Here is a 20149-nt window from a genome sequence, read left to right on the forward strand (position 1 = left end):
CCCATAAATAATCATTTTGAACGGTGGAGATGAAGATCTAAGCTGCTTAAGCTGGGTTTCTAAACCCGTTTTAGTGTTCAGCTCGCTGGCCGGATTCTGAAAACACAGCTCTAAAGAAATGTAGATCCCCGTAGATCTGACCATTGGATCGAGCTGACATTTTCGTTGAACCTTCCTAACATACAGATATTGGATTCTACCGAAGGGATCTATGATCAGATGTTTAGATGGTGAGTTATAAGCTTCATAAGTTACTGGTCAGATTATAGAACGAAAATAGTTTCTTAAAACGAGTTGCATGTAGGTTTTGAGGTGTCGTACGGACGATCCGAGACCGGAGAAACGTTCGTGACGCAAAAACGAACGCGTTGATGTATCCGGATCGCATTGCATGTGGGTTTTGAATAGATTTCTAGACTCGAACCGTGCGCGAGGAGGTATATCTTTTATATATTTAAGTATTTGAAAAGATAGATAACGAGAGATTAATATAAATATTGTTATTTGGAAAAAATATCGGAAATAACTTGGACAATGAAAATCTCATTAATAATTATTAGAAAACCGTTAGTTAATATCGAGTGTTAAAAACGGTACAATCGAGACTTGGACGATTTCGCGTAAATTTATGATATAAAGATATATATACGATATTTGGACAGAAAAATATTTTATTGGGATAATCAGTTAATAAAAAAATTATTTTATTTTACAATAAATATATATACTTTTTATTAAATAAAGTCCATGTTTAGTTTCAAGAATTTAGTTCTACAACGATTGGTTGAACTAAGTTGTTTATAATTATAAAACATTTTGAAACATTCGATTCAGTTACAATTTTCTAAAATAATAAAAGTTCATAATTTAATAATTTCAACTATTATAAATGAAACACGTGAGGATAAACGAGTTAAGTTAGGATATGTTCCTATTTGTATATGTGTTTATGTGTTAATATATTTTGCATTAAACATAGGAATCCAGTTATCATTGGATGACTGTAATAGATATCTTGCATCAACTGATTGTGTGTCATCTCGCATGTGTTAATTGTGCCGAAACAAAGGTGAGTTTCTCAGAAATCCCCACCATTTTTAATTGTTTTAAATGATTTATCAATATTTTCGGGGAGGAAACACGTTTGTGTCAAAATACATTTTATTATCTTAACAATTGTGATATTGTAAGGGCTTTAGATTTGACCTACGCGCGTAAGCGTGGTCGGGCTGACGGGAATAAGTATTCTCTTGAATAAATATTTCGGGAAATTGGGGTGATCGCAGCTGTATAATCATTAACTGTAAAAAGGCATAGAAATATTGATAGATCTATCGGGTGACGCCCTGCCTACCGACCAGTCGCACTGGTTAAATGTTGGAGGCAAATATTTTGAATTATTGTACACTTTGATTATAGGTTTAGTAGCATTGCATTTGTTATATTCCTTGCTAGTTTATAACTCTCACAAATGTTGAAGAATAAAATGTTATTTCGAGAACTATCGTTGTAAAACGAAAGGAGTCCATTTGGTTTGTCGTTGAGGCGACTATATGATTTTTAATCGACCTTCATGTAAGTTGGCCTTGATCCCGTGGGATCAGGGTAAAATATAAATTGTGATTCGGTATGGACAAAATAGTTTCGAAATGAAGAAAGTGAAATTTAATGAAATTATTGGCTTTGTATTAACAAAGAAAAATTGTGTTAAAACGACACTTTCATTAAGCGAAAGGGGTCAAATGAATTTCATGGGAAAAAGACTGGTTTTGATGTGACTTTTGGTTTCATGTCAATAAGGACGAATAAATATTTAAACAAATGAAATTTTGTTTTTAAATATTGTTACGACTGAAAGTCGTTAATGCTATTTTTTTCTATTTAAACAATCGTTGACTTCGGGCCGTATGGGCGGAGTGGTATTATGAAACAAAGAAAATCTTTGTTTCAAATATAGGTTTTTAACATTGAGAACTCACCAACCATTGTGTTGACGTGTATTTTTAAACGTGTTTTTCAGGTAAATGAAAAGCTGATGCTTCGTGGAGATGATGTGGGAAAACAGGTGTAATACCTTAATGTTGGACTTGTATTTTAAATAAACCGTGTACTCTGACACGTGCGATTTATGATATTTTATAATAAATAAAAGTCCAACTTGTATGTGAATATGTTGTTCTTAAATACTGATGGCTAAACGGCGTCTGTCGCCGCCCAAATTAGTTAATTAAGTTTTCCGCTGTTAAGTTAAGATTTTTCGGGTGTGATAATCATGACTTCACATACTTTATCATTATATTACTACTGATTAAATTCTTTATAAAAGTCATGTGGCATGACCGTCAAAGGGATTTTCTTTAATGTATGCGATATTTTTACTTTGAGTACCAGCTTCCTCTACCCCGTTTGTGGATCTATCACATCGATTCTTTGACGCTTTGGAACCTGGCTGGAATAACTTGAAACCATGGTGAACCTCATGAACCAAATGTCTATAAAACTAATCAATCAATTCATTCTTTCCCCTGTTCAGAAACGGTCGACTCGCCAATGTACGCACATCCCAACGAGGCATTGAGAGAATATTTGTAAATCTTTCGAAGTACTGAATTCCATTCTCCCATTTTACAATACAGACTTTCATGTCAGCCTCATACATCAATGAAACAGTGTCGCCTTTCACCGTCTTGACACCAATGAACTTCTTCATTTGGTTAGCGAAAAGCTTGGCCTTTGACTGGATATAATATTGCTGTTGAGCACACCTCAAAGTCTCAAACCATTTGTTCAATTTCTTCACGTTGTAGTTAAACAAACCATCCGAAGTTCAATTTTATTCTTGCTCATGTACGACTGGCTCTTTGTCTTTACTCACCTTCTCTTTCTCAATTCTTTCCCCGGCCATATTGAAATGTTTAGTAATGAAGAAATGAATCCCCTAGTCATTATTGTTCGTCATGTACAAGTCGGGGCATTCCTCGGTCGTTATGTCTTGCATTTCCACCTCATCATAATAAGTATCCCCAGCTTGAATACCCTGATCAACCACTGCATCTGCCACATCCTCAACCTCTTTATCAACACGTTTCTCTAACTCCTCCAAATCCTCCTTGTTGATGTTGAACAAAATGGTGATTTGCTCTTTTGACAGACAGTGATCCATAAACTCGCCCTCCTCTATATCATATGCATTTGCTATACTATGCACTATCCCATTCATATCAACAAATGGAATACTCTTAACCCGCAACATGCCCACGGGTTGTACCTTTGTTGATTCTTTAAAAACAATCACCTCTTTAACACTTAATCCCCCTGAGCAAGAAAAGGACCAAATGTTAAAACAAATGGTTTTTGAACAAAATGTATTGCCTCGGGATCATCGTCATGATCTCGATCCTTCAACTTCTTTAATAAATCATCTTTACACATTAGTTGCATATCAGATATCCTTATTCCTTGATCTTCTCCCCCCGAGCAGCTACCAGGGCTTTTAACTCATCATTTTCTCTATTAAGGTATCGTAACCCTTTCATCATCTTCAACTGATCATTTCTCATCTCATCTTGGAATAATCGATCCACATTGAGTTGATTAGCTTACAACTGCACTAGGTTCAATAAATGAAACATTTGTTGAGGAACCGACAAATTGTAGAACCTAGGTGGAAGAGGAAGAAAAGGACCTTGAGGTCTCACAAAAGATAACACTGGAGTAGGCATCCCAACGGTTCCAACCAACACCGTGGGTCTCGTTGTTGTAGGTACTTGTACAGGAAGAGGAATATGAGTATTTATCTATTGTAGGCATGGCTATGGAATGACGGAAATCAAGGATCGGCATATGTAGTGATCACCAAGGTAACACCTGGAGTAGCTTTAGCTGTAGTAGGTGGAGGATCCTGTCTTTTTTGTCGTTTACGAACAAGAGCAGTAGGAACAACAACTTCAGAAACAACTAGTTCAAGTTCTTGTATAAACTCTCTCGTACCTTTTCTTCTTGATTTCTTCTTCTTATGCTCATCAACAACAATTGCATAGCCTTACGCTTTCGTCCAGCATTATCATTTCCACCATCACCACCATCATTACTATTGTGGGTAGAAATCTCAAGGATCCTAGCAGACATAATCCTCAAGAAAATCCATGCTGTATATCAGGATCACAAACAGATATGATCCTCTGTAAGTATCCATATTAACTATCATTATTCTTTCACCCTTAACTTGATCTTGCAGGAAACGGTCAACAATCAATGCTCAGCTGAAGACTTGGTCAAACATCCAAGATTATAGACATTGGTGGATGTTACGACATAATTAAGACAAATATATGCAATCCATAACCGCTCCAAGATCCTCGCCAGGACAATTAATGCTAATTATTACTAGTTATTGCTTGTTAGTTTTGGTTGTACTATATACAGAAGTTGTGATGATCGCATAAGACACATTCCACACAGTACTACACTCTTGTACTCAAAGCAGCTATCGAACACCTCAAAAACTTGTAATCATCGTTTTTTATTAATACAATTGAGGCATCGGGATAGTTTTCCCCTCCTGAGGTTTTTTTCGGAGATCCTCTAAAGATCAAGGGTTTTTCCTCGCTAAATCGTTGTGTCACGTGCAACATTTACTTAATATTTCGTCTACAATATCAAGCATCCTACCTCACAATCAATGTTTGGTTTTGATTATTGATGCAGCGGTAAAATGATAACGAAGATCAAGTCACGTTGATTCTATTAATGCTCGTGATGAACTTCCCAAAACTCCCAAATCCCACCCGAAGGTCAAGGAAATTGAAGTGGAAAATATTTATTATCAAATTCAAGTCTACCTCTTCAGATTACACAAGAAACATATAAATAAACTTTCTAATACGGATAGGCCCAAAAAAGGCCATGGGCCAAAACACAAACCCAAAAAGAAAAACGAAAAAGCTGACGAAAAAACATAAAAAGGCCCATAACTTTATTTAGAAGGCATTTTTGGACTTCGTACAAGGGCCAAACTGTCGTAGGCTATTTGCCCCAATGTGCTCCTCGTCTCAAGCTTCGATTTGACTGGCAATGGGCTTGAAACGGAGCTTCATGGGCCAAGTTATGCCCATTTTCGTGGGCCACCTTTGGAAGCACGATCATGGGCCTCCAAATATAACATGGCACGTTCTTCAATACTTGGGCCTCCATTAATTATCCTATGGTAATTTTTGACCAAAACAGTTTGGCTCCCGCAAGAGGTGCTTTACACATTTAAATTCTAGTCTTCGTGATCAGTCACTACCCTTTAATGATCACCAATGACATCTCAGTTAAAGCAATCATCGTCTCCAAGCAAGTCGACTCATCCGTCAACTCGATCTACGAGTGGGGGTCTGAACCAATCCTTACCATGGATGCCACTACCTCCAATAAGGCCAGATAACTCTACAAAGAATAAATCTACTAGCTTGCATTATCCACTGTTTTCTCGGTCTGAGGATCCTATCATGGTTTCAAATAACGATAACCTTTCTTTGTTCAACCAAGTTCGGAAGCAAATAGCCGAGCAACAACAAACCAACAAACGTTATTGGAAGAGATACAAATCAGAGTAGACTCAAAATTAGTGGAGCCAATACCTATCTCACAGCCTAGGATGTTGAACTTTGAAGCCTTTGGATCTAGGAGCAAAATAAATGAAAATTTTAGCACATCAGGATTCCGAGGGGGAAGTATTGAGAATTCCATTCCTATGGATCCTTTGTTTGAAGCTCAGAATCACGAATCACCTGCCATGATCATAGCAACAAGGATCCCCAAAAGGATCTCAGATTATCACATAAGGATCCTAATACTGGTAATATAACCTATTTTAATTTCTAACAAATCTAGATCTGTGCAGGATACATGGATGAATCTTACAAAATTTGAAGAACATGATTTCAAGCATACCTGGCATATTTCAACCTATACCGGAGATGATCGCTACAAGAACGAAGGTTCGAGGTTTGCCTCACCAATATGTGATGCTAAAATACTGAAACGCTTCTAAACTCCCAACATGAAGCTCTATGATGGAACAACGGGTCCTGAAGAACATGTGGCTTAGTATAAAGAAAGGATGTAGATCATACACATCTCAGCATATCTAAAGGAAGCATACTTATGCAAAAGCTTTGGATCAAGTTTACAGGATCAACTTTGGAATGGCTATTGATTGTCCCTCCTAATTCAGTTACTTCTTTTGCATATTTATTTAATTTATTTAATAACCAGTTTTTCTTGAAACAGGTAATTTGAGAAGTTAATTAATGATTTATACAGGATCACTCAAAAACATGAAGAATATCTTAGAGAGTTCATCAAGCTGGAAGAAGATCAAATGATCCAAGAAAGGATCAATGCACCAACATATGGCTATGATCGTCCCAACCAAAAATCTAAATCCTCATCCCAACCATGCCTTACACAAGACCTAACAATCATAAATTAATTCTGTGAAGGGTGAAGAAGATGAAGAAGAAGAATATCCAAGGATCAATCGTTATTTTTTTTCTGTTGACATACTTGGACTAATGTTTTCTATGTAGGATCTTGGAGATAAGGCTCGATGGCCAAGGAACAATGTCAAAGTTTCATACCGGAAGGATCAGTCCAAATGGTGTGATCATGAAGACTTTGGCCACATAACTGAAAATTGCATCGCTTTTAGGAAGAAAATAGGCCACCTTTTGAGCAAAGGAGATTTGAAGGATCTATTGGGAAGGAAAGTGAATAAAATGTAAGAGGATAACAAGCTCGCCAAAAGAGCACCATCTCCTCCTCCAAATGCAAGAATAATGAAGCTTATATCAAGAGGATTCGACATATGTGGTACCTCCTATTCTGCAGCCAAAAGACATGCTAAAGAATCCAAACTCGAGAAAGAAACCATGTCTACCATAACAACAATTCTCGATGATAAACAAGTTATAACCTTGAAGAAGAAGAAGAAGAAAAGCATTTTGGATCCTCACCATGATGGTCTTGTTATTACATTATACATGGAAAATCATTATATTAAAAGGATCCTTGTCTATAAGGAAAGTTCAGTCAACATTATCCAGCTTAAAACCTTGAAAAGAATGAACATTTTGGAAGAAGAAATCTTAAGGAAGTCTTCAGTATTGGTAGGATTCAGTGGAGAAGTCAAAAACACATTTGAAGAGATCAAGCTGCCTATCTACATAGAAGGGGTAAATTCAATTCAAAGATTTTGTGTTATTGAGTCGTTATCCTAATATAATGCTATTTTAGGAAGGCCATGGATCCATGATATGAAAGAAGTACCCTCACGAACCGAACTAAATTAACCCTTTTTGTATCGACTAGTTTTGACCCAATTTGGTCTTACACATGACCCGAGCTCGTCTGACTCGACTTGTTGTCGATCCTAACCAGTAATCACGTAATATGTTAATTTTTAAAGTTAAAGAAGTTTAGCAATATCATACTCAAATTATGGAGAATAAAATGCTCGTTTTTATGATGTAATTTTTTTTAAAAAAAATATTAAGGTGTGAAAAAGTTAGTCTTTTATAAAGTCATAGAGCATTTGGTTTTGAATAATGTTTAAATATGTAACTATTATATAAATTAACAAAATTGATGAAAGTTCAAAATAGCAAACGTATAAAATTGACTAAAAGCTTGTAGCGTTTAAAAATTGACTTTTTTTTCTTCTAAAATAAAATCTTTAAGCTACTCAGGGGTGTTTGGCCTAGCTTTTATTTTTTAGCTTATGCTTATATTTTAAAGTAGCTTATAGTTTATTTTCTATTATTCGATAAACTCTTTTTAAGTGTTTGGATTTTTTTTTATTCTACAAGTTGATTATACATCTTAATAAGTTGTTAAATCCATCATTCTTTAATTTGTTATAGTAATAAGTTGCTTCAATATTATTAATCCATCATCATTTGAAGGCAAATGAGTAATTTACCCCTTAAACAAATAAGCTTCTTCAAATAAGCTAAAAACACATTTTCAAATAAGCTTCTTCATATTAGCTTATATAAGCTTATAAGTATAAGGGAAGGATATTTTGAGAACTTGATGAGTTGTTAGAACTTTAAGAACTCAATATGGACCACACATTTAATTAAATGAGTATTGAATATGTGGCTGAAAATAAATATGATTAAAAATTATTCAAGAGTGAGAATAAAGATTTTTGATAATTTCACAAGTTTAAATGTTATTTACACATGTGTAATAAGTCGATTCGGTGTGTAAAAAAATACTGTAATTTTTTTTGCGTTGCTTACACTTACGTGTTACATGTGTGTAAAAAAAATTCAAAATTTTTTTTTACGTCAAGTTCTTTCGAGTTCTTAAAACTCAAAGTGGTTCTCAAAAGAAATCAATTTTATAAGCATAAGCTAAAAAAACAAAACCAAACACCAAATTAAACTTATTTAATTAAAAAAAAGCTAAAAAAAACTATGGGGGTGTTTGGCCTAGCTTTTTTAGTAAAGCTTATAGCTTTTTTAGCTTTTTTTTTTACAAAATAAGCTTAAGTTAGTGTTTGTTTTAGCTTTTAAAGCTTATGCTTATTAGCTTATATAGGCTAATGTAAAGAAGCTTATTTGAATATGGTTTTTTAGCATATTTGAATAAGCTTATTTGTGTAAGGGTGTAAATTACTTATTTGCCCTCAAATGATAGTGGATTAATGATTATTGAAGCAACTTGTTAGTGTAACAAATTAAAGAATGGTGAATTTAACAATTTATTAAGATGCATAATTAATATGAGACAAACGGTGGATAATTATTGAGGCAAATGGTAGACTTTCATAAAAGAGACAAGTTGGTCGAAGTTGGTAGATACTGATTAATACATCGGTGGAAGATCAACTCTTACAATTAGGGATGAGAACGGGACCGTACCGGTACCGACCGGTCCCTAAAATCGCGAATTCTTGGTACCGGTACCGAAATATTTGGTTCGGTACCGGTACCGAAATATTCGGTTCGGTACTGGTACCGCTACGGGACCGGTATTGAAGACAAAAATTCGGGAAATACCAGTCCTGTACCAGTATCGGTACCAAAACTCAAAACTTTTGTACCAAATCGGTACCGGTACCAGTACAAATTTTGCTCATCCCTACTTACCATCAATCTATCATTTCTCAAACCATTAACTCTTATCTTAAAAAATCTTGTTTATCAAACACCCATTTACCATTTTTCTAAGCATTCAAAAAATTTGCTTCAAGTGGAGTAACACGAACCTATTTTCATTACTGAGGTAATTTGTTCCCTTCGTTTTCTACTTATTGAATTGTTTTCTCTTTGTTTTAATTTTCAAATTGTTCTCTTCGTTTGGCCTAGTTTACGTCTTCCTCGATATAAATTTATCCAAAAATGATGGTATAACTCATAAAAACAAAGTAGATACATATACAATATAAGATATGTGATAATATGTAACCATGCCCCTTTTGGTCATTTTACAAGCATAAGCTAAACAATAAAAAGCTAACAGAAACACTTAAAAAGAGCTTATCAACTTAATCTAAACACTTAAAAAAGACTTATAAAATGATGGAAAATAAGCTACAAGCTTCAAAGAATATATATATATATATATATATATATATAAACACTAGTTTTTATCCCCCGTATTACGGGAGTTGTTTTATATTGTTAGTTTTAATATATATTTATTTTTTGAATTTATATATTTTTTTTGTTGTATGAAGTTTAATAATATACTTATGGTTTGATGATAAATTGTTTCACAAATAAATGAAATATTATAAACCGGTTTAAAAGCTATATGGTTTTGATGAGACCAAGACCCGTTTATTTCTTAGTTTATATATATTATAGATAAAACACAAAAATATAAGGCAGACTAAACACCCCCTATAAGCTTTGCTAGGCCAAACACTCGTGTCGAAGGTTAAGGTTAGAGGAGGCGTCGGTAAATTGGTTATCAGTGGTGAGTGTCATCCTTCCAAACCACCAGGCAGATGGATTTTCAAGTGGTGGTATTAGCCGGAGGCACTTCCAACAACCTCCAACCTCTTGTTTCCAAGGTCTTGTCTTCTTTTCTTTCTTTTATTAATAATTAATAAATCATTCAATTTTGTTTGTTTGTAGGACGTCCCGAAATCTCTACTTCCGGTGGCCAATCGTCCAGTTCTTTCCTATGTCTTGGACCTATTGGAGCAGTCTAATATCAAACACCTCATTGTTGTAAGATTATATTACAACTTCCTTTTCTCTTTTTTCTTTTTTTATTTAGGGTTTATTTATTCAATTCAATTCAATTCAATTATTCCATTCTGTTAGGTTGTTGAAGGAGAAGATACTGATGGTCTTATTCAAAACTGGATTTCTGAGGCTTATGTTGATCGCTTACACGTTCAGGTCCTTACTTTACTTATACTTCTTAATATATATATATGTTTCACTTTTCAATATCATCTTCCCTTCCTTTTTAGGTTGCTGCTGTGCCTGAGGAAGTTGGTACTGCTGGCGCTCTACGTGCAATTGCTCATCACTTAACCGCCTCTGATATCCTGGTTTCTACAAATCCTACTCTAAGTCTCCTGTTTTACTACATTATTACTAAATCTATTACTATCATGTGCAGGTTGTCTCTGGCGATCTCGTCTCTGACATATCACCCGGAGCAGTTGCAGCTGCTCATAGACGCCATGATGCCGCTGTAACCGCCTTGTTCTGTGCTGAACCGGTTAGCGGCCCCCCCGAATCGGCCTCGTCTGGTGGGAAGGACAAGACAAAGGAACCAGTACGCCGTAATATCGTGGGCCTCGACCTCACCCAACAGTTTCTCTTATATATTGCAGCTGGTTAGATTCTCCTTTTTCATTTCTCTCTGTTGCATTGTATAATAATATATTAGCATCTGATTTTCAGGTATGGAAGTTGAGAAAGATATTAAAGTTCAAAAGAGCATCCTTCGCGCAGTAGGGAAGGTAAATGTTACTTGCACGGAAATAATATAATTGGAAAATATCATATATGCCTTTAAAAAGTAGTACAAGTATCAAACATACCCAAGTCATTAAAAACAATTTAATAAATGACCATTTTACTCTTGTTTTGCAAAAACTTAAAAGTTTCATATTTTCAATATCATCTCAGGTTTTTATAAAACTGTTTTTGACTTAAATTGTTTATTTTACCCATTTTTAATGTATCTGTTTATTATTTTTGAATTTTGTCTTGTTTTTATTTTTTTAATTTATTTTTGCCCACAAAGAATATGTATCTCAAAATGCTATATTTAACTTTCTTTCTCTGATGCTCTCTTTTATAGCATACGTACATGATATAGGAACGAACATATGATTCGAGTTCGATTATCTGATCCGAACATACAGATTCGATTGTTTAATTATCTTCCCTCAAGAGAATAAAAAAGGAGAGACGATTGTTTGGTTTGATTACGTATTGTCGATATCGATCAAAGTCCAAATAAATCATAGAGTTTAAACAAATATAATGGAAAGGGGCGGAATGGCCATTAAGTAAAAATTCATTAAACTTGGTTATTAGTGTGTATGGTAATTTTTAAGTTTGTAAGGGTATATATGAAAATAATCCAGTAGTTAAACATGCTTGATTTTATAACAGTACATTCTCACTTTGGGTCTTTTTCTTGACATGTGCAGATGGAGATACATGCTGATTTAATGGATGCTCATTTATATGCTTTCAAAAGGTTTGGTTCTCGACATTATTGAATCGATGGTTATGCCTGTATACGAACCGGAATGAAATGAACGGAGCATGTTCATGTTCGTTTTTAGCTGAACAATCGATTGAACACGGATAGTTAAAACGAACGGGGTTTCCTTGTTTGTGTTCGTTCATAGTATAAATGGCCGGTTCATGAACGTAAAGCGCACATAACTGATTGTCGATGAATGAGCATAACAAAGTGAACACCAATCAAAAGGAAACATGAACATAAATATGGGTGGGCCTGAAGATTTACTAAAACTAGACTAAACTGTAAATGGGCCTAAAAAATTTAGATGACTGGAAATAATTGAACTTAGGGGCGTTTGGGATTCCTTATTTTACATTTCTATCTCCTTATGACTTATTTAAGTCATAAGTTATAAGTTACAAAGTTGTAACTTATGACTTATACACTCACAAAACCTAACTTTCCCCAACACCTTATAACTTATAACCAAGTTATAAGCTATATGGAGGTAAAATAAGGAACCCCAAACACCCCCTTAAACAAATGTAAACCAACACACATAAAGAAACATAAACGGACATAAACGAACGCCGTTAACATATGTGTTCTTGTCCGTTCGTTTATAAATAAACGAAATTCCTGTTTAACGTAGGGGTGTAAATGAGCCGAGCCAGAGCTCAACTAGGCTGAGCTTGCCTTGTTTTAATTTAAGAGGGCTTGAGCTCGGTTCATCTATAGCTGTATATTAAAAGCTCGAGCTCGGCTGTTGAGTAGTTTGTCAAGCTAGACCTTGGATTGGCTCGGGCGCTCAGCTCGTTTATTATTTATTAGTTATTCATTTTTTTATTTATATATTTTTGTAATTGTTTACATATGTATTTATATTTTTAATGTTTCTATATGATACAACATATATTTACTTAATTATTCTTATCATATGTTTATATATAATAATAGTTATTATATAAATATATCCAATAAAAGTTATATAAATATAAAGCTGGTTTAGGCTCGCAAGCCGGCTTGAGCTTGATATGTGAAGCTCGAGCTCGTTTACTAAATGAGCCTTAGTAAAAGATCAAACTTGTATAAGCTTGGCTCGATTTGATTTTTTAACAAGTTGATCTCGAGTAGCTCACTAGTGGCTTGGCTTGTTTACACCCCAGCCGAACGATGCGCCAACGTTTCACTGAACGTTTGGTTCATTCACAGGCCTATTGAGGGTTATACTAAATTGATCTGATCTTCGATTTTTTTTTCATAGGTCTGTTCTTCAGCAAGTTCTTAATCAAAAACAATCTTTTAAAAGCTTAAAGCAGGATGTGCTGCCCTATCTTGTTAAAAGTCAACTGGTTAGTTTGTCAAACACGCCACATGTCTTATTTTATTAGCATATTTGTTTAATATTTTCATTTGTTTAACCAGAGGTCTGAAATATTACTGAATGGAGCACAAGCTGAAGAAAATGGGAATGGGAATGAGAATGATAATTACAATAATACTGATAAAGTGATGCTATCTCAGTTGCTGGCTAATGCATCTACACCAAGTTTTCACGAAGTGTATGCATTGGGTCCTAACGGGTTTTCCCCGAATGAGAGAAAAACCCATAAATGCTGCGTTTATATTGCCAACAAGACCAAATATTGTGCAAGATTAAACTCTGTTCAAGCGTATAGTGACATTAACCGAGATGTGAGTTCAATTTTCTTTTCTTTTGACTGTAATATACTAATATGCTGAGTACAATGTTTTAAATTGGGGCAATTTCATATGCACTCCTACAAACATGGAAAATATCGTATATACCCATACAAAACTTAAATTATTATATATGCCCTTACAAAGTAGTTAAAATATAAAATATTCCCAATTCATTAAAAAACAATTTAATAACTGGCCTTTTACCCTTATTTTTCTAAAACTTCAAGTTTTTGTGTATGCCCGCAAAATTGGTTTTTATTACCCATAAACAGTTTCGTTAATAACAAAATCGAACAGAAGTCAATAAACAGATGCGAAAAATCGATGTAATAATTTGCCCTAATGCAATAATATGATGCGAAAAGCAGATGGAGACAGATGCGATTATACCTGGTTCGATATCTGATTCGAGTCAGATTGCTTATTGTTCGCTTATCATGCAATTATACCTGTTTCAGTTATCTGATTCGAACATACAAATTTGATTGTTTGATTATCATCCGTTGAGATAACAAAAGAGGAGAGAAACGGTTCAGTTTGCTTACTTATTGTCAATGTTGATCAAAATTCAAAAAAAAAATATGGGGTTTAAAGAAATATAATGGAAAGTGGTTGAATGGTCATTAAGTAAAAGTTCATTAAAGTTGGCTGCATTTGATAATTTTTTAATTATGTTTGGGTACATAATAAAATTTTCAAGTTAGTAAGGGTATATATGAAATTAATCCTTTCATATTTTACTTGTTATGTATAAAACATGCTATGAGTCGACTCATTCATAAGTAAACGTGTCAAAGTTACCACCTGTACTAGGATTTTGTGAAATGAGCTGATTTTGTACTCCTTTTCATGTCAGGTTATAGGAGATGCAAGTCACCTATCTGGATGTTCGTTCTCTGTGCACAACAATGTTATTCATCCATCTGCTGTTCTTGGTTCAAAAACCACAGTAAGTTATGACCCTAATGTTTTAGTTTAAGATTGTGTATTGGTCTAGAGAGAATTGCAAACATGGTCCCTTTGCTTTGACAACCATGTTGCAAGTTTGCTCTTCAGATATTCATAATTGTAAACTTAGTCCAAACATTTGTGAGAAAGTCGCACATTTAGTCCCCACCGGTGATCTCGGTTAGTTTTTAACGGAAACGTGATGTCATGTGCCTTCATGTGAGGGCAATTGTGTCTTTTCAAAGTTGGAACCTTAGTAAAATACTACTTAAACTTCAAAACTCTTAATGTCGACATCATCATTTTCAATTATGCACTGATCAAAGGTGATAAAAGTCGACGTTAGGAGTTCTAGAGTTTGAAAGAGTATTTTATTAGAATACCAAATTTGATAAGACAACCCTCACATGAATGGCACGTGACATCACGTTTTTTGTTAAAAACTAGCTGGGACTAAATGTGCAACCTCTCACAAATATTTGGACTAAGTTTGCAATGTTTAAAATCTAAAGAGCAAACTTGCAATATGGTCAAACCATAGGGACCGTTTTTGCAATTTTCTCTTGTTTAGATGTTAAAAACTAACTGGGCCTAAACTTGTAACCGTCTCACATGTAGCAACTTAATTTATCTAAATATAGGTTGGACCACAATGCATGCTGGGAGAAGGTTCGCAAATGGGTGACAAATGCAGCGTCAAACGATCGGTTATTGGGCGTCATTGTCGGATAGGATCCAATGTGAAGGTATGTTTTTTTAGTTCATAATAAGATGATTATTATCATATGATGGTAAACACTTTGCATGGGCCGTGCTTTGTAGATTGTTAATTCAGTGATTATGAACCATGCTACCATTGGAGACGGTTGTTCTATACAAGGATCAATTATTTCTAGTAATGTACAACTCCAAGAGCGTGCTGTAATCAAGGACTGTCAGGTATTGTTTATATTTTAACCATTTGACATCATCATCATCGTACTCAGTATATCCCACCAATAGCAAAGCTATGGTAGGGTCTGAGGAGGGTAAGATGTAGACAGCCTTACCTCAACCCCATAGGGATAGAGAAGCTGCTTCCGGTGAGACCCCCGGCTCGATAGTATTTTTGCATCAAGCCTTGGACATAAGACACATAACACACAATCATTGGGACACCGGCTGATTGGTGCATGTACCGTTGTCTTTCGGCTATCAACGCCACCACATGATGCCTGATTAACCTTCCGCCACTTTTAACGTTATTTTCCCGAGATTAGTAAAATAACGTTAAAATTAGTGCAATTTTACTTTTGCTCACCCAAGGGTTCACAGATATACATTTTAACCATTTGACATGTTATAAATAAACAATAATAAATTTAATCTAAAAAGTTAATGGGTTAAAATCGACTCCTTTTGGCTTTAGTATTTATGTTGTATTAAATTGAATTCAGATTGGTGCTGGTTTTGTGGTTACTGCTGGCAAGGAATACAAAGGCGAATCATTGGCAAGGAAATAGAAACACCCCTTTTGGTCAGGTTCAAATCGGTTTTGATGTTTAGAGGAAATAACACTTTCCTTTTGTACAAGGAAAAATTAATTTTTTTTGTGATAATTTTTAGCTATGAAGAGTGTAAATCGAATTTTGTGTGATTTGGTAAATTGTTCTTTTTTCACTTATAAGTTATGGTGGAAGTGGCAGTGCCGGTTGGTGGGAAAGGTAAGAGGTGTTGGCGTGGCGAGTAGGTGGTGGAGAGAAACATTAGTCATGGGTGATGACTTATTGGACTCATTTTAAGTTAACATGTTATATAAAAGTGGCTTGTTTTTATCTGCTGATTGGTTAGAGTAAACCCTATGTGGCACGGTCTAATGTTGGTTGACTAAATTGAACTCGTTGCCATCACCACCGACAACGTTGAACCTATATAACATTGTTCTAGAGGTCACACATATTGGTTGTTCTGGTTCATGATAAAGCAGTTTATTTTTCTAGTATTGTTGAAACAGTTGCGTTGAACCCTTTTCATTGTGACTAGAGGTGGTCTCCGGGTTATTTTTCGGGTTTCATGTTGTTCGGGTCGGGTTGGAGCGTAAAGGAAGTTGACCCAAGAACCGACCTAAGATTGGGCTTTACGAATTTCGGGTTGAACGGGTTAGGTACATTCGGTTTGAGGTTTCTGTTGCAATAAAAAGATCTGCGATGGTCATCATTTTCTAACAGGACTGTCTATCATCATGTAGCAATATGATGTAACGCTAGTATAAAACAATTTGGTGGATAGCAACATTCATTAGAATTAGAAACTTTGATAATTATAACATGTAATGTGTGCTGATAGCTGAAACAAATAACAAAGCATTATACGCATGCAAAGGTTTGTGGATGATCTTGAGTTCACCACAAGTGCTGGCCTATTATGAGCATGTCCACTAAGAATCTAAAGTGTGGTTTGGATCTTATTAATGTACTATTTTGATTGATTGGCTGTCATTAACGTACTTGGATTAATCGTGTTGACGCAAATTAAAAGAAAATAATAAATAAATAAACAAATACGTAGTCTGGCTTCGGTTTGCTGCTTATTCGGGTATAGTTTAATAGGGTTTTGGGTCACATTGGGTCTGGTTTGGTATTCGGGTACAGTTAAAAAACACACCCCCTAATCTAGACCATACATATTTTTAAAATTCTATCATTTAGTTAATCATCAAGTTTATCGTATAGTGATATGGGTATATTGCAAACATCTACATATCATGTATTCTTTATATTTAATTTTATCGTAGTTCGCATCATGATTTGATGTAGCTAGCTTGTGTATATAGCGTTCGGCTTTCCGTTTATCGTCGGATTATTGGTTCTTTAAGGATTTATTATGTTTTAGCACTTCAACTAATTTGTTCATCATTTGGTGATCTTAGGACTTTTGAGATGTGTCGATACTTCATGAATTTTAAGTATTCACATGATTGAGCATTCCTAGTGGGTGCTTAGTTTGATTAAAGAACAATTTAGCATAGTCATTCAAGATAGTTATTTTGTGGTTCAGGAGAATTCAACGACCATATAAGATGTTCTACTTAGGGGATGTTTGGGTGAGCTTTCAAAACTTGTTTATTTGTTTTTTTGGTTGTTTAAAAGCAAAATGTATTTGGCAAAGCTACTCAAAAAGCTTTAAATTGGAGCTTTTCAAAAGTTGCTTTTGCTTTTCGAAAGCCAAATAAGCAAAAAAAACAGTTTTAAAAGCTCACTCAAACACCCATTTAGTTTGCTTTGCTGTTAATTGCTTTCATTTATATATTTTGCTACTAAATTCACTTATTTCTTAGGTAGGACATTGGTAGATAATCTATCACTTGGCACTTGGCATAGTGGTAGGAAGGTTTGGATTCTCAGTGGAGGTCTACGTCTGATCCTTACTTGTGTCATTTTTAGTGGATTATAGCAATTAAGGATTTGAGCTAGCTTTGTGAGGTTGTCAGTTCGAATCCCGAGTCCATCTGTGTATTCATTCCACCGTGTGTTAAGTCAGAGAGTTCTACTTTTGTGGCAGCACAACGATTTTCAAGTGCCAGCAGGCAGTATGGTTTCCGGGGGCACGCCCAAGCCAAACTCTGAAGCTAGGGGGGCTGATAAGAAAACATAGTTTGGCTAAAGTTAGGCAACGAACTCTTCAATTTGAGGAGTGCGATGGTCTAAAACGCAAGAAAGTTGTTTTAAATAAATAAATAAATAAATAAAGATATTGGCAGATACTTAATGTCAGTGTCTCCGTACGTGTACACCGATTGATATATGATTCTTATAATTACCGTATTACTAGATTTTATCCCCTATATTACGGGGGTTGTTTTATATTATGTGCTTCTAATATTTATGTATATTTTTTGGATTTCAATTTATTTATTGTAAGAAAGTAGAGGTGGCAAATGGTTGGGTTGGGTCGAACGAGTCATAGGTCAAACGAGTTTGGGTCAGAACGAGTCAACTAAAAAAAGGGTTTTTTTGGTTTGGGTCGGTATAGGTTCGGGTCGGACCGGGTTTCGAATTTTGTTTTTTTTTGAAAGAGAATAACGACGTAAACATTTTAGTTTTTTTAGATTTTTTGTTTTTTATTTATATTTTAAGTTATGATTATTTTAATATTTGTTTTGAATTTTTTGTTGAGGGGTTTTCTTTTAAGGTAAAAAACACTGAAAAAAATATTCAAAAATAATAAAAAAAGTATAACTTAAAATAAAAATCATAAATAAAAAAAGTAAAAACACTAAAATGTTTCATACGTTGTCCTCGTTTCATTAAAAAAACCACCGAGATCGAACCGAAACCGAAAAAATCAACGAAAATGAAACAAAAAGCCAAAACCGAACCACGTCAATCGAAATCGAAAAAATCAATCAAAAAGAAACTAAAAGAATTCAAATCGAACAAAAACGAAACGGACAAAAACGAGTCCGGAATCGACCAAAAAGAAACAAAATAAACCAAAAACCCAACCCGTCTCGTGTTGGCTTGAAACCTGAACCGAACCCGTTCTAATCTGAAGCCCGTTTCGTGTCGAAACCTGTGTTGTACGAAAACCCGTTCTGTGCCACATTTCTTTAAGACACTAACCCACATCGACCCATATTTTTGAACTTGTCGACCCACTTAGACCCGAAAATAAAAAAGGATAAAATTTCAAATGACTCATTTTGACCCATTTAGTTAAAACCTTTTACCAAAACCGACTCATTTAATTTTTTAAACAACTCAAATTGACTCATTTGAGAGGGTTTGGGTCAAGATTGCCACCCCTATAAGAAAGTTAATAATAAACTTAGGAATGATAATGAAAGGGTTTCACAAATAAACGAGATGCTATAAACCGGTTTAAAACCTATATAGGTTTGACGAGACCCATGACCCGCTAAATTTTTTACTATAAAATTGTTTATTAGTTACAAATAATATATATTTTTTTTAAGAAAATCATATATTAATTTTTAGTATAACCCTTTTTAAAGGATTTTTATATTAAAATATTTGGTGTATTTAATATTTAATTTAATGAGATGTTATAATCCGATTAAGAACTATCTGGGTTTGGTGAGACCCATACCTGTGAATTCGGGTCATATGCATGAGAAACCTCCATTTACAAATAATGCAATCTAATGATTTGAGAGAATATCGAAAGCAATCAGCAAGCTTTTAAAGATTTCGTTTATATATATTATAGATATCCTATATGCATCCTTGTCTACGTGTTTAGTCTATTGGTGAAAATCATTCTTATGTTTTAATACCTATTGTGTGAAACCCTTTGTTTAAATATATACTTTTACACAAGGCCAGCTCTGAAAAAGCAAAACAAAATAAAATTGTGTTAAAAACAAAAATTTTTAGACCTTAAGTAAAAGAAGTATTTTATTGGGTTTAAACAATTTAATATTTTACATGAGTTTACTTGGTTATAATTTGGGGTGTGTAAAAACTTTTGTATAAAAATAAGATAAAACATGATGAGACGAGAACCCATAATCTTTTGGTTGGAAGTAATACAATTTTACCACTAAACCAAGCTAGTGGTTATGTAATTGAGTTTAAACATTAAATATACATATTGTATTTAATAAAAATACATATAATTTAAAAAAAAATTGGGCCTAGCGGGGTGTCGGGCATGTGGCTGTCAACCACCCTGCCACCCCCAAGGGCCGGCCCTGCTTTTACGCACACCAATGTGACCTATTTCAAGAAGAAATATGGTGTGCAAATAACAAAGACAAGAATCATATCAAATTAAGAAT

General features: G+C 34.5%; 1 protein-coding gene across 1 annotated transcript; it reads left to right on the forward strand.

Moving 5' to 3' along the window:
• Nucleotides 1-10005: 10005 nt before the first annotated feature.
• LOC143619033 (uncharacterized) lies at nt 10006-16202 on the forward strand. The gene is made up of 13 exons (XM_077091063.1): nt 10006-10072; nt 10137-10232; nt 10329-10406; nt 10481-10561; nt 10633-10852; nt 10920-10978; nt 11678-11727; nt 12983-13070; nt 13144-13413; nt 14279-14371; nt 15012-15116; nt 15193-15309; nt 15807-16202. Exons 1-13 carry the CDS (start codon nt 10007-10009, stop codon nt 15870-15872), a joined length of 1389 nt encoding a protein of 462 aa, XP_076947178.1. The 5' UTR covers nt 10006; the 3' UTR covers nt 15873-16202.
• The last annotated feature ends 3947 nt before the right edge of the window (nt 16203-20149 follow it).

The sequence above is a fragment of the Bidens hawaiensis genome, unplaced genomic scaffold, assembly GCF_021521415.1.
Source record: "Bidens hawaiensis isolate Kalapana, Puna unplaced genomic scaffold, B.hawaiensis_p1.1 tig00002355_1, whole genome shotgun sequence".
In the NCBI taxonomy this organism is placed as follows: Eukaryota; Viridiplantae; Streptophyta; class Magnoliopsida; order Asterales; family Asteraceae; genus Bidens; species Bidens hawaiensis.